This window comes from Spea bombifrons, chromosome 3 (assembly GCF_027358695.1).
Source record: "Spea bombifrons isolate aSpeBom1 chromosome 3, aSpeBom1.2.pri, whole genome shotgun sequence".
Taxonomy (NCBI): Eukaryota; Metazoa; Chordata; class Amphibia; order Anura; family Pelobatidae; genus Spea; species Spea bombifrons.
In genome coordinates this window covers 94,325,259-94,351,603 of record NC_071089.1, presented here as the reverse complement: position 1 = coordinate 94,351,603, position 26,345 = coordinate 94,325,259, and the positions used below count along the sequence as shown (strand labels likewise).

Sequence of the window (26,345 nt, the reverse complement as noted above, 5' to 3'; positions counted from 1 at the left end):
GCTTCCACCAGCCAAATGAAACATATAGGAGGAGAAGGAGGGCACAGCAGAAATTTCTTCAAAGTAGCAAACTTAATGTTACATATTTGGTTCATTGAAGAAACCCAAGTTTCAGTCCCAACCTGGGGACTCTTTTGATAAAAGAAAAATGGAAATGTTTAGTTTCCTGATGAATGACACCATGACATACATATACTTGAGGACTACTTAAGTCAGCTGGCCAAGAGACACTTAAAATATTAACCCTTTCAAAGCCCTACAGAAAAATGCATGTGCTGTATTTTGCCAGTTGTCACAAGAGAATGGTTTGATTCCAGTTCTCAGGGGAAACCCTGATTTGCCGTGTCTTAAAAATAACACCTCTATTGAATCACTTTACGGAACATTATTCAGCAAGTATTTTGCTCCATTTACTGGGATAAACACTGGGCATTTCACATTGTAATTAGAGGTGGGCAAGATGGATGAATTATGGCACAAACCAAGTTAAAACGCTAAGCCAAGCCAGGCCCACTCCAGTCCAGCTTGCTCTAAGACCTGGGGTTTGTTTAAATACATTGGGAGGGTTTAACATTTAAACCCCCTGATGATATTCTGCATATCACTGTGACACTGTTAACACATACTGATACACAAAGAGAAGAGGGCCTTGCTCTTGCAAGCTTACAGTCTATTCTATGACAGTCTCTTGATGAGTGTGCAGAAGCTCTGCAATAGAACCACCTCTCCTCGGGGTAAAAGTAAATTCCCATGCCATAAAGCCATGAGAATGTTCTTTTTGCCTGGAAGCGGGCACCTAATAAATAAGGGAAACAAACAGCACTCTAAAACAAACTTGAAACATTATCCTATGCTACATTTCACTTAACAATATAAACAAAGTATGTTTTTGAGATTTTTTTATTGGATGCCTCCATTAGAATCTAATGAATAAGTCAACAAGCAACAACAGAGAGCTCATGCCATCATAACCTAAATACATGCTCTGCCTAGTGTTTACTATAACGTCAGTCCGAAAGACAGTATATATGTTCCTGCAGAAGTTGTTACTGGGGAGGATGCTGTAAACGGATGTCTCATCATAACGCTCCACATCCTCCTTTTAGCTAATAGAAGGAAGTAACAAACTGTCAGAACGGACCGTCATGGAGGATTTTGCAGAAGTGCTGATTACACACAGATGCATCGATACTTTGCTCGTTCCCTGTCTGAAGGCTATGCAAGAGAGATTGGGTTTGTTGTACATCCCTGCAGTTGATATTGATTAATGGGGATGGAGTTAGCGAATGATACAGATATATATGTATCACTTTCTATCGGTCAGCAGTTTAAAATGTCAATGGAAGTGTTGCTGGGATTAAATCAATCACTATCGGATTTCTATCACGGCATAAGCTCTTTATTCCATTTATATATAGTACAGATTACTGTAGTAGCAGGCAACCAGATTGCATATTTAGAAAACTCCTGGGCTTTACAGACAGAGGAAAACAGCAAGTAAACTATTCTACTTTATTAGAGCATGATAATAAAAAGGCATTACTATGGCAATAAGTCAACATAATCAAGCTGTCTTGGCAATGGTAATGGTTAAAGAAGTAGTCATAACTTCAAATAAAAACCCTTAATCTTAGAAACTGGTTCACTGAGGAAGAGAAACAGTGTTCGGAAGATACACAGTTCTCATTTGTGCCCACTCTTTTTCAATGGGATGTTGGATTTAACATAGAATTTTGAATAAGAACCATTTGTTCTTATTCTTAGTGTGTCCATTCTTCCTGATGTAAAGACTCCTTAATGAGTCCTTGGTCTTGTCTTATATTCAGGATAGCCGTATGACAGCCCCATGCATTATTGAATTCTCCTAGCTTCCTCTTATTGGTGATGTCATTGGGACAGGGCAAGAAGTGGAGTGAGAATCACAAACTACACACACCTGCATGGATGGAAAGAATGACAGAACTGTTCTCCATATGCCTTACACACATGGCTAAAATATATACATAAAAGAGACTGTACAAAAGCATTAGAGTTCATTTTAAGCAACATGTAAAAGTTAGATGCGTTCTGGAAAAAATGCCAAATATAGCACCCTACTTGTAATATGCCAGAGCTAAAGCCAAGGCCTTAAAGTCTGCCACTAGGCCACAAACCAGGATATCCCAACTTGAGCACGTTCACCTCACAATGTACCTGTTTTCAGACAAGAATGCACACAATTTCTGGCCTGTTTGGCCCTTAAGGCCTTGCGTTGGACACTATTGGCTAAAATGCTTAAGCTTGTGGTACTACTATTGTCACGTGGGAACTGTGTTCTTGTTCTAGCTTCTATAAACATCTATACATGAAACTTAGCATGTGTCCCAAACACATGTTAACGCTCCACCCTGTCCATTATATGCTGAAATTGGTAACACAGCCAGCTGCGCAGGAGACGAAAGGCACATTTCTGTTGCTTAGGCACAGATATAGATCTGTGGTTGCAGGTGTGCAGAGAAACGGCAAAGTAGATCTTGCTGTGATAACCCTAGTTAGCAGTTTCGCTTTCCATGTAGGAGGTTGCATTTTCTGTTTAGCAAATATAGGTAAGAACATAAAATATATATATATTTTTAACAATTTCTCCATTGAACGGACATTTTTATCAGATGCCAAGAACTTGGATATCTCTTCTGACCAAGAGACGTCTAACACCTTATAGACTATATCTTACCCTTGGACTGTGGTCCACTAAAAGTTATTGCAAACTTCTTTAGACTATCTTGGCTGGGCACACAAGTAATGTCATTAGTGCCATTAGGATGTCTATCAGCACAGCAGCCAACTTTAAATGTGATTAATTTTGCTTGTTGAAGCGGGCCAACCTAATACGTTCAACGAGAGAGTTGATTTTTTAGGTTTGAGTGTGCTTCATGGAGCCAGTCAACCAGCTCTTGTAGGAGAAGCACACTGGGGTTAGCCCTTTATAGTAGAAACCACAACTCTCACTGTAGTAAATAAATTATTTCACGTTTGTTGATTTATATAAACACATTGCAGTAGTCTGCAGATGGCATGTGTACATGTAAAACATTTTAACTTGCGTTGCTGATAATTGCTTGCTGTACTTGTCTTTGCTTGCTTGTGTGCTACACGCATGAAGACAACAGAAGGACTCTTTTTTGCTACTTTAAGACCATATAAAGTGTCTTTGTCTGATTATCAAAACATGCCATCCACACTTGGCTAATGTTGTTTTTAGCTGATTTAGACGCTCAACCATAAAGTTTATTTTTCATATGGCATTTCCGCAGCTTAAGGGTACAGAAGTAATTATAGATATACAGCAGTTTCAGCAGAGCAGACTTTGCTGGCAGGAAGTGGGTTATGGTGGGGGGTGGTGAAGGTTCGAATACATAGTTGTTTTCCCTCTCAAAGAAACTGCAACAAATTAATCGGTAAATAAAATGTTGTTTTTTGGTGTTTGTTAATTTGATTTTTTTTATGATCATTACAACTACGGAAGGACAATATAATTTCAAATATGGCTTGAGACTACACAGATCTTATTTAATATATTAGCAGCAGCATCCTTAAAGGGACAGCCTAAGTGTTTTATATTTTGGAATCTACACCAGAGTACATTTTGCATGGACGCCAATGTATTTTAACACATGATTGATGCATGAGGTCCTTTTTTTATGGAACTGAGAAAATTAGACTCCTATCTCATCCTCCTCCAAATGCAATTTCTATCTGATTTTCCTCCTCCCCTACCTACTTCTTCTGAAGCAGGCAGCATACTTAAGTCTCTAAAGTGTATTAATTCAAGGCGCTCTTCACCATATCATTAAATAATTATGTCACTCATGATTTATAAAATAAAATATAGCCAAAGGGAACATTGATAGCGAACTTGAAATTATACAAAATGAATCATTTAGAGGTTTTTTTAAAAAAATCTGATTTAAGTTGATGCCAATATTACAATTTACATGCAAATTCCGGTAAATTTAAATAAGAATTTCTTATGCAGATTTATCTCACTTGCAATTGGAGATGCTTATATAAAAACAGCCACTGTTAGTACCAGGGAAAGAGTTCAGAAGTTTTTGAATATCCTTCTCATTCATTGAAAAGATGGAAAGAGAAGGGTGAGAAGGAGAAAAGAAAGAAAGAAAAGCGAAAGAAGAGAGAAAAGGGAAGAGAAAAAGAAAAAAGAGATTGGAGGGAAAAAGAAAGGGAAGAGTAAGAGGGGGAGAGTGTGTGTTTTGGAAGTGTTTGCGTATGAAAGAAAGTTTAAATGTTAAATGTTTAAGGGCATGTAAAGCATGTGTCTGTTAGGGCCAGGGTATGCTAGGATGTTTGTGTGTAAGTGCAAGCGTGAATACAAGTACATGGGCAGGCACGCATAAGGGCATATATGTGCGTGTGTTTAAAATAATTTCCCTGCATACCATTATTGCCATAGCTAGAAACAATGACATAGCTGCAGTTTATATGTGGAAAATACCTTAATTCTCTATAAGCAGGATGGAGATGGAGATCCTGCCAAGCAGATTGGAAGAGAGATTTATGTGTACTCAGAGCACCACAACTATTTTTTTTTTAGATATCCAAATAGAAACAAGGTTCTGTAAGACCTAAGAATAGACACATTCGAGACAGAAGGCTTTTCTGTTCCCCAGTTAGGGTCTTTAAGGGTCTATAATACATTGTAAGCTGTTATATTGTATAAAGCTGAAGCAGACATTGCTGCATCTATGACACGTTCCAACACGTTAACTGTCTGAGTGCCAGAGGAGTTGGCATGTTCATTAGTCTGCAGTATGGGTCACACCCCATTGGCTCTTGCACAGTCAGAAAATATATATTGAAGCATAAAGTTTTCCCTTTTCCTCCCCTGTAACTAATTCACAATTAATACAGTGTGAACCGTGGCTGGACAAAGCAGAGCCATTAACACACTACAGCGGATGTGACAACAATGCTACATCTCGAGGTCATGGCCCTTTATACAAAGAGCCAGAGATGCAGTGCTTGGATTTTATTCTCAGGGGTACTGTGTGTTTGTGGAGATCTGTGGGAAGCTGCTTTAGTCGCTGACATTTTATTTGGGTGTTTCCACTGAAGCTATTATTTCATAGCCAGCACTCTTCTGAATGCTAACAGGGTGTGAGTGGTTTGAAGTACATCATCAAGTGAAAGCACAAGTAACTCACTGGCATGTTGGGGCAGTGATGGCTAATTATCCTACAGACACTCCAGGCAATTAGTTTAGCAGTAAATTCTTATTGAATGTAAAATGTAATATTGATATGGCGCAATAGAGCTTTTTAATATAATTTTCTTTAATGGCATATTTACAACAGCTGAGTGGTAATCACTGTTAGAGCGCTTCATACTGTGGTGTTATTCTCTAGATAGGGAGTTTGCAGGCTTCCTTGTAGAACTATGCCTTATGAAAGGGCCAACCATAATGAAGTCTCTTGTGCATGAATAATTTTTTAACCCTATATAACACTACTAATTGAACTATGCAGTGAATTCATAGAATAATGAACATATTCAGTATTGTGCACAACTTTAGGCAAGTGTGAAAAAAATGCCAAACTCACTAACAAGTGGAGGTTGCTCTAGACATAGTGTATTGTCGAAAGTCACACACCACGGTAAGACTGAACACAGCAACATGAAACAAGGTAGTTATACTGCAACCACAAATGTCTCTCCCAGGCAGAACATTGAAGGCAGACAGGGGTTTCCAGATGTGCTGCCCAAGCTCTTTTGAAGAAGCACAAAGAAACACGCAATGTTGATGACAGTGCCATCACCATTGGCAGAAAACAGTGGGACCCCGGTACACCCATCTACTGTCTGGAGAAGTCTACTACGAAGTGGTCTTCGTGAAAGACTTGTACCCAAAAAGCCAACATGGAAAACAAGGCCAAGCAGCCAAGCAGCTCAACTATTCACAAAAACAGAGGAGCTGGGTTGTAGAAAAACGGTAGCAGGTGCTTTGGACAAAATTTGGAAATATTTGGCTGCAACAGAAGACTGGAGAGTCATACGGGAATGAATGTGTGTAGGCAACAGTGAAGCATGGTGGAGGGTCCTTGCAAGTTTGGGTCTGTATTTCTGCAAATGGAGTTTTGGATGTAGTCAGAATTAATGCTGATAAGTAGAGGCAGACACATCATACAATACCATCAGAGAGGCATATGATTGGCCCTAAATGTATTCTACATGACCCCAAACATACAGCAAAAGTCATCAAGAACTATCTTCAGCGACTCGATTCAGGTTCTTCTTCTGTTCATTCAGTTTGTCTATTTCTGAAAGCATTCTTACATTGCAGCATTTTTCCACACCTACCTAAAACTTTTTCACAATACCGTATGTGCCCAACCAGAACAGATTCACATTTCAAGGCTGCATCCCTTTAGTGAATTAGTATCCCAAGTATCATTTATTACAGGATTTAGTGTTTAAGTTAAGCCTTATCTGGAAAAGCTGCACTTATTTTTCAACCTACAAAATTCCTGCTGTTTTGCCAGTGTGAACACTTATAAGCAAAAAATGACATAGCGAATATAGAAATACCTCTTCGTTACGACAATCTCTCTTTTTAACTCTCTCTATATATACACATTGAGAGCTGAAAAGATTTGCGAAGTTGAACGTGCCTAATCCCGTTTTCATATGTGCTTTTTACGCAGTTTGCAGGGCAGGGTGTCCAGACATATAACGGTTATCTATGAATAGTGCTCAGCTGTTTGGTTGAAGATTAAGGCGCCCCTCCAATGAAAGCCCACTGCTTACTTTGTCTGGATCATTTAAAAGTAACCCTCGGTAGAATATCAGCCTAAAGGCAATCTATCGTCTCTGCCGATGGTTCTACTGTTCAGTGTGTGTGTGTGTGTGTGTGTGTGTGTGTGTGTGTGTGTGTGTGTACATAGGCTATATGGCATATTTATATCGGCACAAAATCCTCTGAGTAGAATTGCTGCATTCTTGAAAGAAGTTTATGCATGTGGCTCAGTTTACAATTCTTATCTCAACAGCAATGACATGTGTATCATACCAGTTACTTAACAGGTTTTTTTGAACAATAGCAGACTGGTCTGTCACTCAGATGTAATGACTGCTTCAGAAGTCATTTATGAAGGCGCCTTTATGAAAGATTTTAGAGAGAGAGAGAGAGAATCTTTTCCCCATCGTTAAAGGGACACCCATCCAGCCATCATATCTATATAAATGCATATCATTCAATTGTCATGGTGTTCCTTTTACAAATGCATGGGAGATTCTGCATTTGCATTAAAGTACACATGATGGATGGAGTGCCCCTTTTAGACATTTTACCCCACTTGCCTGGTCTGCCCCAAGCATTGTTTAATATGCATCTCATATGAAGAAATATCAAGTTTATTGTTTAATTAAAGATGTTCCCCACATTGTTTAAAAAACATTTATATAGCATGCATTTTTATACGACAGGGTCATTTTAATATAGCAAGCTTCATTATTGCACATAATCAATTATCATCTATCTATCTATCTATCTATCTATCTATCTATCTATCTATCTATCTATCTGTCTGTATATCTAACAATCTTACTGTAGATATGGGTGGAATGAAGCAAATTGACCTTAGCCATGCGTTATGAAGGGTTAACTCACTGAGCTGGCCCCACATAATAAAAAGTAAAATTGGTGAGATGTCTTTAAAAATGCATTTTTGACAGCCAACATGCCTCTTGATTTTCTACAGCCTAATTAAAGGAACAGTTATTTTTTAAATGGTTCGCACACTGTTTTTAAGTGAAAGATGGCTTATTTAAGGAAAAAAGGACATCTGTGAGACAAACACAATTTTACTCCCCGATGACTGAAAACAATAAGCGCAGTACTGCCCACGTAAAGCATTTACTTTTACTTATCTAATATGAAGCTCAATGTCATATATAAAAGGCTCTAGTTATAAACATTCTAAAAAAATCTGCATGGGACTGTGGATGTAAAAAAGTTATTTTAGAGCGGATTTATCATTATAGGCCTGGGATGTGCGGATGGGGGGATGCTTCCCGACACAGTCAGATAATGGCACACTGCACTTATACGCGATTCCACTCATTCGTTTCATCCGCCTTAGAGATGCAATAAATTGTGTTCGATCAAAACCTTACAACATGCATCATAATAAAATATTAGGATTTATTGGTATAGCTTTACCTTATTTCCCAGCATATTGCTTACGAAGCAAAATTATTTTTATGAGCTTCAGCAACTTAATGAGTATACCTTGTCTGTCTGTAATAGGCTTTTATGCTTGAATCCAGAGCTGTGCAGAATGCAAGGATATGATGTCACATCTCACCGATCTGCATCAAGCTGCAAGTAAAAGGATCTACAGAGGTCTGGACAGACCTTTGCAGTGTAAATGGGTTGGTTTCATGGGAGATCTGTGCAGAGCACTAGTGAGGCAACTACCTACAGTTGCACACTAATATATGCTGCCACTCCTTCTACCATCTACAAGTGAGTGAAAGGTGCAACATATTTGAAGTATAATACATCAAGTATCTGCCTGGCAGTGGTACATAGTAAAGAAAAGACATCTACTTCCTCAACCTACCTATGTTCTAACAAATGTAGAACCTCTGGTCAGCTTTGGACCTTGATATGTTTTCTTTATAATGTTTAAAATTTAATGCAGAGAGATGAAAACATTAAGTGACCTAAATACTTTTTTTGGTGAAATTACGGCTGAAGTAGTTGTGTAGACATACGGTGTTGGGTGTTAGCACATGATCTAGACCGTGCTACCGATGCACCACCAATCAAGATGTTAAAGCTTCTCTACAAAAATGCCTTAAGCTTACAACAACTTACAACAGCCAAAAGGGTGTTGCTCTTGGATTCCTGCCTGGTTACACAGTCACAAGCATACTAGCTGACTCACCAAGAACGGAATTTATACATAAAAATCTCGCCAAGGTCATTAAAATTGATTCAGATAGCTTGTCTGTACATTGTTTCTCTCCCTCCCTAGCCTTTCCCCCCCAGTTTTTCATGTGAACTGGAGATTTCATTGAGCGCATACATTAATAAAACAGGTTTTGTGATCCTTAAGTTATGTTTCTTCAAATGCCTGTATTTTTAAAACCGGTCTGTTACTACCCTCACCGGTGATGCAGAGCACATGGAACGAAATAAAGCTTGTTCCTATTTGTGTCGCTGACTTTATAAGGTGTGTTTATTTTCTGGTTGTTTATTTTACTTTTTTCGTACAAGGCCAAGATTTTTATGGCTATTTAGAATTTCTAGCTTATAATGTATTCTCTGGTTTACTTTTCTTTCTTATTTGATAAGTTATTTGATTTGCAGTATCAATCTAGCAACTGTTTCAACATATCACAGATGGACAATTATCTCCTTTCCATTTAGTATGAAATACCACCAGTTTCCTTAGTAACCCCATGTTTTTGTTTTATGTTCCTTAATTTTTAATACATTTCTCTTTAAATTCAACATTATTTTATTGCAACAACAGTTGCATGAGAAATTGTAGAAAAATGAGATTGTAGAACAGACTGTAAGTTGTAATCAATGTTCTAGCCAAGAAGGGGCAAAAAGAAGATTAAAAAATGAGATGGTCAATGTCTCATGTTGACTATGTCAGTAAAAAAATTTGTCGGAACGAAGGGAGCCATGAGCTCCGTATTTTAAGCAAAGAGTCTGTGTGAAAGGTTTCTCCATTTTGATGAGGAGTTTTAGGATTAGGTTCCCACAGGAGAGTATCTTTAGTAAGCACACAAACCGTTTCAAGTCAGAAAGTGATAAAATTGGCAATATAATAATTTTTGCATCTTATTGCCATTCAGCCAAACCAGTGGAATAAGGTCATTCACCTTTAGCGAAAAAATGTCCACGTTTTCTTGGGAAATGGTTGACCTGATCAGCCTGTGGGATATTTTCTTCCACGAAGTTCTGTATTTCTATGAAACATGCGGCAAAATCGGTAAATCATTTGAGTATCAGCCCCTGTATATTTGTAATGCTCAGGGGGTTAACAGGTACTAAAAGAGACAGCCCAATCTGCTTCCAATGGTTGTTTGTATTAGCCTGAAGGAACGGAGGTCCATATCTATAACAGTTAATTAAGACGTGCCACTGTTTATACATTTTAAATGTTGCATGTCTACCGCAACGCATTCTTCTTAAGAAGAGAGGGAGATATTTTAACGTGCTGCTTTGAGATACACTTTGGCTGAAGCAAGCTATAATTTGGCGTGGTCATAATTAAGATGTCAGTTCATTGAAGCTTCCCAAGCTCATTTTATTCTAATCTAGCTATGCAGGTGACACTGAAATCCCTGCCACATGCTCTGCTGCTTCTTCATGCACGATGAATGTGTTAATATTTTATGCAACATATAAAATACAGATTTGACTTTCAGTAGCACATATTAAAGTTTGTTGCTAAGGCAACAATGAGTGTCTACGACAAGGGGAGATGTTCTGTGCTAGAAGCTTACGGTCGAACTACGTGCTACAGAGATACTAGGAGCCCACAGCAAAATAAGTTAGATTTTTATCCTTTTAATGTTTCAGTAAATATGTACACCATAAATAACGCAGTTACTTCTGGATCCATTGAAGAAGCCATTTTGAAATATTCAGGGTTGCCTACAGGTAGATCTTCAGCCAATGCCCTAATGAACCCTAACTGTGAATCAACGCAGTAATAACTCTCTTGAATGCATCATATGGTTGTAAATCATAATTCAACTAAAATAATCTTTGCTAACTGGTCTATATAGACATTTCTGTTCTTATCACTACTGGAGAATGTTAATTGCCTAACGCAGACAGACAGCCAAGAAGATCATTTTCTTTTACTAAAAGTAATCATTATGCACAGTACTCTGTCCTTTTTATTCAGCCAGGTAATGCCATCATGGCTAGATATAAATAGATATAGCAGACACACAAAGCCTGAAATTAAAACCTTCCCAGACCACATTGAGATACAAAAATAGATTCCAAAAATATTGTTGATCTTACTACAATGGAATATAGAAAAGGTTTTTTCAGCGTCTGCTGACGGCTCTGGAATGTCTCTGGTACACTGTTTATCCTTAACCACATATAACTTTGGATTTGAGTGGAAATAAAGAAGCCATCTTAAAGAAAACTGATTATAACCAGGGCAGCTGTAAAAGTCAGACTGTGTGAGGAGCAAAAAGATTGCACAATTCAGAAGTGCTGTCTGGCTGTGGAACTTGAAAATTGTAGGCTAAAAAATACTTTTGTGGGGTAGGGGATAGTTGTGCATCTAGATTTTTATTTAGTATCCATTGGGGTAAGTCTCACTGGTTATTGTCCAAGCAACATATTCAATTTCTGTGCATAAATGCATTTTGCAAGAGATGTTATGGGGCACAGAACCCTTACCTGGGCAAATGAACCATATGTTTTAGAGAAATATACGGCAACATTTGGTCTTTGTATTTCCCAACTGTATCTTCATAGCCATGGCCTCCTCCTCCTACTACCGCTGATAATTGTCATCATTCTTCATCATCGTCCTTCATTTCCCTAAAACCTTTATTATATTATCATTATTTATTATAATCTGAAACCATTTTAGACTGAAAGTGTATGTAGACCTTCATGGATCATTTTGAGACCTAAAAGTAGACCTGTTTTCTCCCATCGTTGTTGTGTTGATTGGGACATTTTTGGCAGATTCACTCACTGCGGTTCCCAGCTCCAACCATGTTAAATAGTGACAAGTTTTACGGGATGCTTAAACATTTCTGCTGGAGCCTTAGTCACAAACAATAAAAATATCACCGTTCTGCACTATATACTAACTAACCCGTCCTTACTTTGACTTTTCATAATCTTGCTTGGCATGTCTGGTTAGTGTTACTTTCCCAAACCTACTCATTTTTAACCATTAATGTGTCTGTGTTAATTTGCAAACTGGCCAGTGTTCATTGTCAAGTCGGAGAAACCAATAACACCTAAACTCAGTTTAATGACAAACCTGTGCTTTGGAAACGTGACACCAGTGGAAACATTACTAAAACATTAGAAAACCGAATTATAATGATTTTTTGGTATGAACAAGGTGTATACATTTATTATGCATACATGTTAGAAATCAATAAGTAGCTGACACCTTCACTACCCAGTCTGTGGTGTGAAGCCTTGATGTAATATGCTATATCATAATTATTATATTTTTTTTATTATAATACTGTAATTTTTATTATAGACTTTTAAATGCTCACTCTTGTCTGTTTTTTTTTTTCTTATACCATTCTCTTCACTTGAGAAATAGCATTACAAGCTAGCTGATACTTATTCTTTGTGTTTTAATGGGGCTAATGGATTGTTATTGATATTCTTTCAAGCCTTGCTCCTGTCTTTTGCTGAGATCATATTTAACAATGTCATCCAAGGTCTCGCGAGCATTTCACGTACAGAATTCAATTATCTGTTTAAACCATTATGTCTATTATTCCTTCTGAATGACCCGGAATATATAACATTCAAGTCAAGTGTAAAATTACTCATATAATAGCTTTGATGTTTCAGTGAGAGAGGTAATTATGTAACATACTTTAGTTTAATTCTAAAAAAATGGAACAAATCATAGACAAATAGGTTATCCTCAAATGATTATGCAAAAAAAATCACATTAATACATTGTCCTTATAATGATAATTGGAATGTTATATTTACTTGATGGTCATATAGGTACTTAGTTTAGTAGTTAATGCTGGTTTTTTTTACGCATAAGTGCAAAAAGAGGTCTTCACCAGTCCGGATGATTGGATCATCCCATTGTTTGCTATGGTAATAAACATTGCCCAGTATTACTTTTTTCACGGTACCAGAACGCCTTCATTATAATGTATTTGGTGTTAGAGTCTGTTAACTGACACACATGACATGTATGTTATATCCTCACATCTCCTGCAGTGGAACATTAGCATCCATAGTCGTGTTGCGTATGAGAGACAGTAGGTTGGCATATGCACAGGTTATTGCAGCATTTCCATGCTTTCTGAGAGACATGGCCTGTAAGTCCCCTAAGGCAGTGCTCCTCAACCATCTACTCAAGGCACCTAGGATTTAGTTATTACTCAGGTGTGTCTATGGTGTCATTTGCTGGAAAGGCCAACAGATGCAAGGAACGGAGGTGGCCACCAGTAAAGACACAAAATAATCAACAAAAATTGGACTCCTTTAGGAGGAACATGCCTTTTGTGACAGTCTTTCCTCCCAGATATCATTGTTTTGTGGAAGCTTAGAATATTTGGTAGGTGACTGCATTTCCATTTTGCAGACCAGTATGTATTAAAATATTCCTGCTAACAAGCATTTATTTAAAAAGTTTTAAATGGAGTCTTTGAAATACTGTATTGGTACTGTGTATCCAGAGGATGCTATGGAATCTAGCCAGGCACCTTAGCATTACATGTACTAAACACAGGAAGTCTGAAATTATCTGCCATAAAAGTACCTTTTCTATATAAACGTGTATTAGTGTTGGGCTTATAACAAATCTTAGAAACGAGGGAGCCATGGCTCCTAAAACAATTACTGCTGGTGCCTAGCTTCTTCAATTTAGCCAATAGCAGTCTAGGAATGGGTCTATTTTTCTAAAATAACATAGCTATATCTGGAAATCACTACAAAAGTTTGTTTGTGGGTCATTTAAATTCACTGCTACTGTATTGACAATGTATCAGATTGCTGGAAAATGACTGAGCATCGAGGAACAGATGGAGAATTGTCTAATGGAACATATACATATATTAACAAGTATTCTTTTAACACTAACAATATTGTTAGTTTAGAGTAGACCAGTAAGAAGAAAAACATTTTACATAATGTGCTTCGCAATTCAAGCAGCTTTTCATTGTGAGAGGCTGCTTCACTACCTACACCAGGTTTGAGAATCTTCACGTGAGTTATCAGAAATTATATTAATGATGATGACTGCTCGTTGAAGAACCTTACCTTGCAGGCATACCCAAATGTCCAAACTGCTGTGCTCAGCATTCTGTACATTTTTTCACTATCTCCAAGTCAAGTTCTTTACTAGGAACCTGACTGCAGCTGGAGACTTAAGAATGAGAGACATCAGTGGTCCTTTGGCCTCTCACTGCTTAACATAGATAAGTACTTAACCTTTAAATGACAGGAATTATCAGCTGTGCTGTTGACATCTATGCTGATACAATGTGCTTTTGTTTTACATTGTATCCATACATACTAGTCCAGGTTGCGTATGTCTATTTAAACGGCTCCTAGAATAAAGCATAAATATAGGAGTGTTCCTAATAAAATAATATTTTGTAATAATATGTGCATATGCAGAATGCATGTCCACACATTATATATCAAAGAAAGTCTAAGAATATGTTCTAATGTGTTTTAAGTCCTTCAAGAGATTTTGGATGTTGTGTTATATTAGCCGAAAGCTGGCAAGTATTAATTGAACCATACAAGAGATAAAGACATATATGTTTGCCACAGTGTTTAATAGCCACTCTTGAATGATTCTGCAGTTTCAGTCAAGTGACATTTTTTTAAACGATGAGAAAGGTGCTCAGAAAAGATTATATCAGATTATGAACGAAGGTGACATGAAGCCGTTGCCTCCAGCTGCAGACAGTGTGTGATCCTGAGAATTTGCCCGATAACCCTGGTGTAAGAACCTGGTCAGTTCCAAGCCACCAGGGTATTTTAGTAACTTACCCACATCACCAGCATTGTCTGACTTAAATTACAGTCCCTATAATGAAATATGAGCACTGACTTTAACATATTATGCTTTATATGTACATATTGAAGAGACAGATCTGGGTCTACAGCAGAAGAAGACCCCGCTGAATGAAAACACTTTGTGAGAATCAGTGTAACTTCTTTTGCAGCTGCCAAGAGCAGACTCTAAAATACTACAGACATAATGCTTCTCTAATTTAATTACACACAGGCTGGTTGTTTAGCAGAGCCCGGGCTTACAGCCTAAATGTTGTTGATGTGATAGCAGAAGAAAAACATCATATGATAGCCGTCTTTGCTTTCCCCTCTCGCTTTCACATTCCTGCCGATTAAGATTCAGAGCTACCACAAGCTGGCATTATTGTGACCCTTACCACCCCCAGAATCCTCTCCTTTATTTACTGGCTTAATAGGTAGAACCTGTTTACAGACCAACAGTGCGGATCATATGAAATCGAGTTTCCAGCTAAACCGTTACTGTGAGTCATAATGCGTTTCTCTATCGGTGATTTGTCCTCCGGGCTCCATGCAATCCAATCCAGCGTTATAAAGAGGTTGAATTAAACAAGTGGGGACGCAGAATAAGGATGCAAATTCGTAGTGACATGTAGCATATGGCTTGTACATATTGAAAATGTCCATAACTTACTGAATGTTTGTTTAACACGATATTTACGATGGCAGCATTCTCTGTCTAGCAAATCATTCCTTAACATGTTATGATAATCTAGAATTAACCCATTAGTATACATTTGAGTGTCCATAAACTAAATATGTTCAAATGTGTGCTATTGCAAACCCAGAAAGAGTTACAGTCCACAGCTACCTGAGATCGGAGATTACGATTCTGCGTACATTTCTTGAATCCGTTTTTGGTTGTTTTCATGATTAAAATCAAATCTATTTTGAATATGGCAGCAATAGACGCACAAGCTCATAATACATAAACAAACCCCTCTTTGACTCACTCCTGAGTAGTTGATACATGTCACGGGTTAGCTATAATTGGTTTATGCCCAAACATCTATTGATAGCTTTTAACCTCTTGCTTTATTAACGTCAGATGTCAATAGACAAACAATTCTGGTCACGTTTTTGCTTTAATGAGCTATTAAGGTTTCAGCCCTATAATTGAACAAAGCTCTCTCCGTGTTTATGTTTTGCTAGTGTTTGGGTAAAAGGATGATGCAGAGGTGTTGCTCGTCTCATAAATTTTAGTACTTAACAAACTTCAACGGTAAATTCCACAGACATACGCCCTTGTGTGTCCGCCATTCACACCAAGCGTCCTGTGTAAATATATACTTCGTAAAACACATTATTGTACACAAAGCAACCTATAGTCTCTGGTTTATAAAGAGACCGGCCATGGACTGTACAGCCGGTGATTAGTGACTGCCGTATCTGTACATCTTGTGTCTTTAATATTAGATGTCAATTGACAATTATACTTTAATTAACTATTAAGGAATTAAGCTCATTCAATTGAAACACATTAGTTCCGAATACTTAAACAGCAAAGGCTCTTTTTTTTGACATGGTTGTTTAATTTAATGAACTATATCACCCCGGTTTCGCACAAACCCTTCCCTTTTCAGCCCTGTTACTCTGTTTAGCATACTAGCATATGGATGTGCTCGGCAGATGCTGAAAGGGTTAAAACCTGATTTCTGATGCACCGGGAGCAATAAACCCAGCAGTATGTCTGCTAGGAAGCAAGCAGTCACCAATAAACTAAATCATCCATATTTCTTAGTAAACGGTTGCTCAAATAGCAGTCAGATCGGGATCCGGGAAGGGAATTGACTTACTTTACTGATCACTTAAATGTTATTATATTTACATTAATTTATGTATATTTATATGTTTAAAAAAGTCTTGTCTGTCCTGATTTCCATTGTGTTTTGTTTTTTGGGGTTTTTTTTCCCCAAGAAAATCCTGGAATTAGCTCTGAGTAGTATTCCCTCTCTTAAGAGGACTTGGCTTGCAGGAGATGTGTTTGGCCAAACACATCTTCTGCTATTTGCACCAAAAGGGCGAGAAAAGAGGCAAACGTATATAGGGGGATTCTGCATCTGAACCAAACAAAAAGTTAAAGAGACTCAGCATTAAAGAGTGTATGATACCTGGAGTACCCTTTGAATTCTAATTGAAAGATCTGAGATGGGGGGCGAGGGCGTATTGCCTTCATAACAAGCTGTGGCATTACTGGAGGCCAGTTACATGCGCCGAAAGAGTTAAATATTGTGGTCTGTTTTGTTGTAACACTGTGGTTGAGTGCTATTTCCTTTTTAGCGTTAGCCTTATTAGGTTGTGTGTGCGTTTTCCTTTTGCCGACTAATAATTAGCCTGTTAACCATGAGTACTAGAGAGGTGAACATGTCAGAAAGATTAAGCAGCTCCAGTATAAGTCAAGTATTGAGTATAAACCGGTTCTTATGAGCGATATAAAGCAGTCTGGTTAACTAGGGTGAGACATTACAGTAACAAAAATAGTTGATTGTCATATAACAGGGGAACGGTTCCATTTAAATTCCAATCAGGAGAGTATAAGGGAGATAGTGTAAGAGATCATCCACTAATTATTACACTCCCTGTGTGCTAGTAGCTACAGCTATTACCCACACCTAGTGGCGTTAATGGTGTGAACAAGAAGAAGAGGCATAAGAGAAAGGAGAGGGATAGAGAGAAAAGTGGATAGAAAATTAGGGTGTTTGTGTCTTGAGATCATTTTTATGTTAGGTCAAAGGACAAGTATGGATGTAGCTGCAAGGACACGTGTACGCCAGGATGTTTGTGTGTAAGAGCAAGCATGAATATGTGTGTGTGTGTGTAAAGTGAATAGACTGATTCACTCTAAACACATGTTTAACTCAGGGGCACTATTTAGTATTGTTTTAAATAAAAAATAAAAGTTGTTTTGCTATACATGTGTGTATGTTATAAACATAATGCTGTTTGTTAAAACCTAAACCAGCTTAGTGACAGGCTAGATTTATCTGGTGTCTAATTTTACATTCCATTACCCATAATGACTTTTCACATGAACATGATGTTTATTTTTTCCATTTATTTTTTCATCAGGGCCGTTGTTCCAGGGAGAACTGTAAATATCTTCATCCACCACCACACTTAAAAACACAATTAGAGATAAATGGACGGAATAACCTGATTCAGCAAAAGAATATGGCCATGCTAGCCCAGCAAATGCAGCTAGCCAATGCAATGATACCTGGTACTCAGCTCCAGCATGTGGTAAGTAGACCTTTTTTCTGTGCCATCTATTACACAGTAGCGGTAGGAGCACATTTCGATCGAAAGTAGATATTTAATATTATGTTAAAAATCTAATTTAATTTATGGTGTCTGTGTGTGGGAGGTCATCATTTTGTACCCTAACACATGGGATGGCTGGCATCCTTTGGCCCAGGGGCATGTAATGCCAAGTGACCTCCCCATCGTAACTAACACACAGACACACACTTACAGACAGACTAATGCGCACTTACTCTATCACACACACTGACTCTAACACACTCACCTTGAGTGCAGCCCAAGTCTGCCTTCAAAGCAGCTGGCACACAATTATGTTATATGACCCCACTGAGCTCCGTCTCTGCAAGTGGGCTAGTCCTACTTGGAGATTAAGGACCAATCTAGAAGGGTGCAATTGCCCCTGTGCCCCCTGGACCAGACCGCCCCTGCCCGCCCCTGCCTTAATGACATAACAACCTCTGACTGGCTCAGTTGTTAAACCTTGGATTACAACTATTAAAACTCACTTCACAATATGCAAATGCACCTATGGATTTTGGTCAGCTGAGCCAGTTTGTTTTAAAATGTAACTTTTAAATGCTGAATTTGCTGTTTGAATTCCACATTATTGCTTTTACCCTTCCATTACTTCGAGTAGACATTGATACTTTTTTTTCATCAAAGTATTGCTATATGTATATTCTTGTGCATATTTGATGTTTTGTTTACTTATTACTATTTCTCATTGACTACTCTTCATTTTCAGCCAATGTTTTCAGTTGGCCCAAGCCTAGCCACCAATGCAACAGCAGCCTTTAACCCCTACCTGGGACCTGTTTCTCCCGGACTTGTACAAGCCGAAATTATGCCTAGTGCACCGATGCTTGTTGCAGGGAATCACGGTGTTGCTGTTCAATCAGCAGCTACGGCAGCTGCTCAAAAGTTAATGCGGACAGACCGACTAGAGGTAAAGAAACAGTTAATAAGACCACATTAACACACATTAACTGTCTGGTATCTAATATGAATAGCTGTCCCTCATGTATTAATACGTTTATCACAGCAGGTTGATCACAGTAGAGAAAACACAGTTCTGAAGGCTAAAATCTACCTCATTTTATATGTATATATATATATATATATATCACTAAAAGTTATATATACACACACACACACACATATATATATATATATATATATATATATATATATATATTAGCATTCGCTGTCAAGAAGTTTAGTGAACAATTTATTTTTATTGACCTAATTAAGATTCCCTGTCCTTTGTTCTGACTTCTGGTGCATTTTAATTGCTTCTAGATAATTTTCTACATCCCATACTGTGATGAAAGGTAATGGGGTTTGGTTGCGCAGACGTTATCAGCAAAAATCCTGTGCGATTAGGGATTTGTGTTATTAACGTCTGATAATGAAAGCATAAGGGCTCTGCCCTATTATAGTAACAGATTGTGCTACAATAGCACGTTTCAATTAAGGAAAGCTAAACCGGCATCGTTCATGCATTGAAAAGATAATAATTAGAAATCTCTCTTTTTTTCACCTACTAATTGATGTTCTAGCATTTTTATCAATCCAGAATTTATGTGCCTGTTCTAAAATTATTTTTTGGTTCACCCAATCTATACATATAGTCTACTTTCTGTTGGCTGTTGTGATGTCATGTGACCAACACGGCATCCCCATTGATGGAAGTATAATGGTTTTAATCATATGGTTTCACTTTTGTCTCCTCCATTTTTGATTCATATTATACTGAAAGGCACTTGCATATATTTCCCCTTATAAACCACTATTCACCTATTTTCAGAATATAATTGTAAGCAGTCTTTTTTATTATTATTATTACATTATAATGATGACCAGTGTTGGTTTGATAATGAATTATGGGAGATTAATGTAGGCAATAGTAATAGAACTGTATGTTAGTGTAAGCATCTACTTGGCATAGGCTCACTCTCCTCATTTGCAGTACTAGTTGGTGCTTAGTGGGTATTGGCGCTGCCCCCATACATTCCATTCTTCAAGCTGGGTTCTGCTGGAGCTATTTGCTATGCTGCTTTAAAACAGATTGGATCCTTCATAATTTATCACATCTGCTCCCTTCTCATCCTTATTAATCTTTTTTTTTCTGTGGCTCATTCGCTTGGGTCATCTTTCGTTCTGTTTACTCATAATATCTTCCTTACGTAACATACATTCTTCAAATAACATTTATTTTCTTTCCAAGCTATATTTAATACTTTTAGGAGCTAGATTATGTTTTTTTTATTCAATCTAGCTTCTACAGGGTTGCATTTTCTTTTAGTTTTTATTCTGTAAATATTATTTTATTATTTTATCACTTTTTTCATTCTTGTTTTCAACACTGATTTTCTCTTCATCCTTTTGCCTCTTATATGAGGAGAGGCTGAGTTCTATTACTTACTGGTAACTTTCAACTCTGGGCATTAACAAAATAAATCACACACAACTGGAATGTATTATTTATTTTATTTTTTTAATACATTGCCAGTCTTGGATCAACTCCCGTGCATTGTCTTACATTTTTATTTGATACATTGGTTTACTGACATTATTTTATTATTTTTATTTATGCAATAATGATTTTTATGTCCCCGATTGTTTGCTTGGATTGTCTTCTTTTCTGTGATCTGGAAGAGCAGCAGCATCTTTCACCAGAGGACTGGTAATGAGCACAGATATACGTTGTTGATGCTTCAGGGACTGGCTGGAATGGAAACTGAAGTCCTCTTTTTATCCACAGGCCAGCTACAATCAGGCAACTGCAGTGCGATCTTCCCCACGTTGCCCAACCAATGATCTCAGCCCCGATGTGGAGGGAGCACCCTCTTTATGGGTGAGAGGTAGTTCAGTCTCCATGCCAGCTCAATCCTGGGCCTCTCCTGAGCAGAGACTGCCATTAATGCCAAATTATGTGTGGTGGTTATGTGATGTGGACTCCTGCCCTCTGGGAACTGAACTGAGACCAGCAAACTCATTTCACTTGGGACATCAAGCTGGACTTGACCCCCGGTCCCAGAAGAGAAAGGCGAGTGTTTTTCCACTATGCCAAGTAGACCATATGATTCCTAACCTGTGCGCTGAAAAGGCTTACAGTGCATTGCAATCACAATGGGTGTGCAGGTTCCTCCTACACTAACTGGTGTCAAATCTCTTTTATTGTCTTTGTGTAACTTATGATAGCTCCATTGTTTGCTTCTTTCTGATATTCATAATAACTATCCTTCCTTCATAAAATTTGCACCATAATTATTTCTTGCTACTATTGCCATTTTCTCTCTGTCGCCATTTCTTCGTTCCCTCTCCTACCCGATCCTTTGTAGCACAGAAATATCATATTTGCCATTGGTTATTTTAAAGCTCCTTTGATCGCTGTGACACACACACACACGCAAACACACACAGCTATATATATATATATATATATATATATATATATATATATATATATATATATATATATATATATATATATATATATATATATATAGCTATCTGTAGCTGTTTGGTTTTCTGTTTTAGAACAAAGGTACATCTAGTTTTGGTCTCTGTTATATATAGTGTTATAATAACACTGAATCACTTTGACAAGGTAAAGTTTTCCCAGCTGCCAGTATCATGCCAAGGGCTAGTATGTTTACTGAAAGTGAAAACTGTAAATACTGTTCGTGTTCTTTATATGATATATAACATTCTAAGAGCTAAGCACCAAAAATAAGCAGTGTCTGAGGTTGAGTGATCCTTCCAAACTGTACCTTAATTATATAGAAGGGTTTTTGTGCTCGGAACAATGCCAGATAACTATATTTATCTCCCTATATAACAGTGGTGTTACGATGCCACCTTTTCATCAATTAAAGGTTGGATCGGTTAAGTTATTTCGTAACAGAGAGCTCACTGTTATATGTTATATTAACACGTTATGTCATGTTATGAGCAGGCAACCATGGACAAAGCCATCCTTACCTTTTATTTCTGTAAACCAAGTTGTAATGTGATGCTCTACTTATTATGTCCTGTTTAACCATTGTACAGCTCTGCGGCGCTATATAAAATCAGTAGAGGAAACATATTTAGAGGAACTTCACAAATATAGCATGTCGCTGTTTCCATATATTCCTCAGCTAAATTTCCCTTATTGAACAATATATCAATATAAAATTGGCTTTTTTTAAAAAAAGGAACAACATAGAAAAAAATATATAAAACTACATTTGCACAGTTGGTAAATGGATATCTAAAAGTTATATTTACTATGTTAATTCGATAATGTATTTCTCTCTAAGATTTATTAAGGATTTATTAAGGATCCTGGAATGATATATTCAGTCTGGTGTCAACTGATCATCAAGTGTTAAAATGACAACTTTTAGTGCAAATTTCTTCATGGTCCAGTTCTTATGCTCACATGCCCGTTGTAGACACTTTTGGCAGTGGACAGGGGTCAGCATGGGCACCCTGACTGGTCTGTAGCTATGCAGCCCCATACGCAACAAACTGCAATGCACTGTGTGTTCTAACAGAACCGGCATTAACGTTTTCAACAATTTGAGCTACAGTAGCTTGTCTGTTGGGTTTGACCACATGGGCCAGCCTTCACCCTCCCATTCATTAATGAGCCTTGGCCACCCATGACCATGTCGCCGGTTCACCACTTTTCCTTCCTTGGACCACTGCAGACCAGGAACACCCCACAAGAGCTGCCATTTTGGATATGCTCCGACCCATTACAATTTGTCCCTTGTCAAAGTTGCTCAGATACCTAAATTTGCCCATTTTCCCTGCTTCTAACACATCAACTTTGAGGACATAATGTTCACATGCTGCCTAATGCATCCCACCCATTGGTTGTAATGTTATGGCTGATCGGTGTATGTGTAAAATAGTACAACCGGAACACATACAAAAGATAAATACAGAGAAAACAGTAATACTTATGGTTGGGAAACAGATTAAAACAATAATATGATTTTTATATTATATTCACATTCAGTCTATTTCCGATATATGTAAAATATAAAGGGCTCCATGTATTTATCACCAATGCCTCATTTACATGTATTAATGTTATCTGACTGTTATATGCTGATAGTGACAATATGTCATGTACGCTGTATATGTCACTGCCCCAGAAAGAAAATTCGCCCGTAACCAGAAACTGAGGAATGGCACACATTACTGCTAACCTGTGGTTTTACATATTATTGGGTTTTGATTATGCCAGTCGTACATTTCTGGATGTAAGGCATTCTGAGAAAATAGTTGTACAGAATAGCACTAATCAACCCGTTTTGTTCTAAATTGCTAGATTAAGCATTATTTAAAATATATGTAGATAGGTGTGCAACTAAACCCACTTTGTTAAGGAAGATAGTGTTATATTGTCTAACATTTTCCAAAATTGTTCACCTGGAGGTCTAAAAGTCAAAGAGAACCTCCTTTTAAGTAGGCCCTAATTTCCTCCTCTTTAATCTTATGTTCCTGTAAGAACAAATGCACAAAGCATGATTTTATTGAGGACTTATATCGCCCCCTTGTGGCCAATCAATAAACGATCACTTATTTTAGACTGATGGAGTGTACTTCATCGCTTTGCAAGGGAGATGATTTATAGCTCGCAATGAAATCAGCTCTTAATTTTGGGAACATTGTGCACTCTTTAACAGCAATGCTGCTGAATGTTCTGCACTTATAAATGGCTGTAATCTTGAGCCATAATGTAAAATTAGCAGCTACCAAATAGGTTTAAACAGATATGTCAGATAAATAAACATATGCAATGATAGCTGAAGAGTACATATTAGTTACCTATGTAATGTTTATATCGGAGGGAGTGATTTAACTTTTAAACATTACGTTTATTTTATCTGTGGTTAAGTCACTGCCTCTCTATGATCCAAGATGAGAAATGATATGTAACATCAGGACAGATAATTAATTAATTGGATAATTCTGCCACCTTTTGTCATATTTCTGGCTTTCATAAGGTAAAGTATCTCCATAGCAATTACACTGAGAGAAAATAAAAAGCACAAGCAATAGGCAATACATCAATTTAATTATGTTAAAGCTGTAGTGGTGACAGCTCCCCTTTTAATAATTAGCTTTATATTCATTGGTATATGTAGTACACAATACTCCTTAAGCATATGCACTGCTTGATCTTTAAACAGGAAACAAATAAGATCTTGCTGCGTTGGTGCTGCTTTTGTCTGCCGCCTCTTTAGTAAACTTTATTGAATCTGTTGTGATACTTATATATGATATTATATGTTTTTTCCCCTGCAGGTATGTAGAGAGTACCAACGCGGTAACTGCAACAGAGGCGAAAATGAGTGCCGTTTTGCCCACCCGTCGGAAAGTGCAATGATTGACACCAACGATAACACAGTCACTGTGTGTATGGATTATATCAAAGGGAGGTGTTCTAGGGAAAAGTGCAAATATTTCCACCCTCCAGCACATTTGCAAGCCAAGATCAAGGCTGCTCAATACCAGGTCAATCAAGCTGCAGCTGCTCAAGCAGCGGCCACTGCAGCAGCCATGGTAAGTTTGCCGCAAGTCTCAATATGTAGGACAAATGCCTCCGTTTGACAATTTAAGCTTTATTTATTTTTTGCACATAGTGAGATGCCACAGCCTATAATTTGCCACTTAAAAATGTGTTAATGCAGGTCGCGTAGTGCATTGGCATGTGCCAGTGGGTGAACTTGGACAACTTTGTCTTTTAATGAATCTTTAGCCTTCAATATCATTATAAAATTGAAGCACAGCAAAATGAAGTGCCTATATTCTATTGAAAATGAAAAAAAAGTATCAGGATCAAGCCCACTAAATATATTCATGCACCTTGGATATGGATCTAAACATCTTTCAAATCCAAATTTGCATGCGTTACAGATCATGTCCTGCTTTTCCGTATATACCTTGGTTTGATGTTTAAAAAAAATTCAGATAGAAATCTCTTACCCATGGTGAGACAGTTACTATCTTGTTGCCAACTGGGGTATTTAAAGCCTGACACCTATATCACTCTGCGGGTCGGTCTGACGGATGCACACACACAATGAATGCGATGTATGAATTCTATAAACTGCTGGCATTTTTCACACTGACCTGCAGTGTGTAATTCTTGGGTGTCATGTTTTAAATGGTCGACGTGGCAGGAGGGTATCCAGTTGCTTGCTTGGTAAGCTTGACTATAATAACACAATGGAGCCATATAACACTGCAAGGTTACACGGTGTGCCTATGCTACAAAACACTAATATATGATGTGCCTGTGTGTTTCTACTTTCAAAACACATGCAAACAGGCACCGGTGTTTGGTGCCAAACATAAGTTCTAACATTGGCTCTTTTGAATTTAATTAATGTATCGGCTGTGTGTTCTTTAACATAAGCAAATGAAAGAAAGAGCTTTGGTCTTTGACCTCGTGTCCAGAGCACTGGCTCAGATCCTTCCTTGAAGTCTACATGTCAGAGTTAAAATACAAATGCAGTAGACGCTGAAGAATCCGCTTAGTAAAAGACAGACTGAACGCTGTAGATATAATCATTTTTTTTAACTGTTGCTCAGTCTGATGACATATAGCTCCTTCAAGTCAGCCATTATATTTAAGTAATTTGTGGGGCTGCAGGCCAAAAGTTACGTTCAACATTTGAACTTAGTGTGGTTTATTACAGTATCAGCAATGATGTGCTATAACAGTACTTTTTATGTAAAAAAAAAACACAATGAAGTTCAAATAAGTATAAGACTATTCTGCCTTTTTGTTACTGCTAGAAGCCCCGCATTTCACTAAAAACATCTAATAAGAGTTCCAGAGAAACAAAAGAAAACAATAAACTTAAGTGAAACATTTGAAATGAAAGCTGAATTCTTATTGGCCGATCAGAACACAAATAAGATTTGAAATCGTATACACATTAGCAGACTATGATGGCAGCGTTACTGTATCATTAAATTCTATAGCCCTATCAGTCCGAGAAGAATTTATTAAAATTTGATACCTTTTTATTTGGTCATCATGGAAAATTATACCTGAACTTTCAGGACCTCTTCATCCGAGTATGTAACTTTTTTTTTCCGTGTTGGTCCAATAAAACGTGCCAGTTCCAGCTTTATACTCCATTTAAATAATCTGAGCCCCAGAGTGGAGACCAATGCTTTGTGATGGATTGTCACAAAGAGGGTTCTATACAAAGTTTGGGCACTCTGCATTATACCCCAGGTAAAATCCTCATATACATATAAC

General features: G+C 37.6%; 1 protein-coding gene across 10 annotated transcripts in view; it reads left to right on the top strand.

The window, feature by feature from the left end:
* MBNL1 (muscleblind like splicing regulator 1) overlaps positions 1-26,345 on the top strand; it is an 83,082-nt gene that overhangs the window by 46,227 nt on the left and 10,510 nt on the right. For 9 of the 10 annotated variants that reach the window (XM_053460851.1, XM_053460844.1, XM_053460846.1 and 6 more), the window contains 3 exons: positions 17,876-18,046; positions 18,813-19,013; positions 24,377-24,634. In XM_053460851.1, coding sequence (XP_053316826.1) covers positions 17,978-18,046; positions 18,813-19,013; positions 24,377-24,634 — 528 coding nt within the window. In that variant the 5' untranslated portion in view covers positions 17,876-17,977. Of the gene's footprint in view, positions 1-17,875; positions 18,047-18,812; positions 19,014-20,831; positions 21,117-24,376; positions 24,635-26,345 lie in introns of all 10 variants that reach the window. The other variant, XM_053460852.1, reaches the window with a different exon arrangement.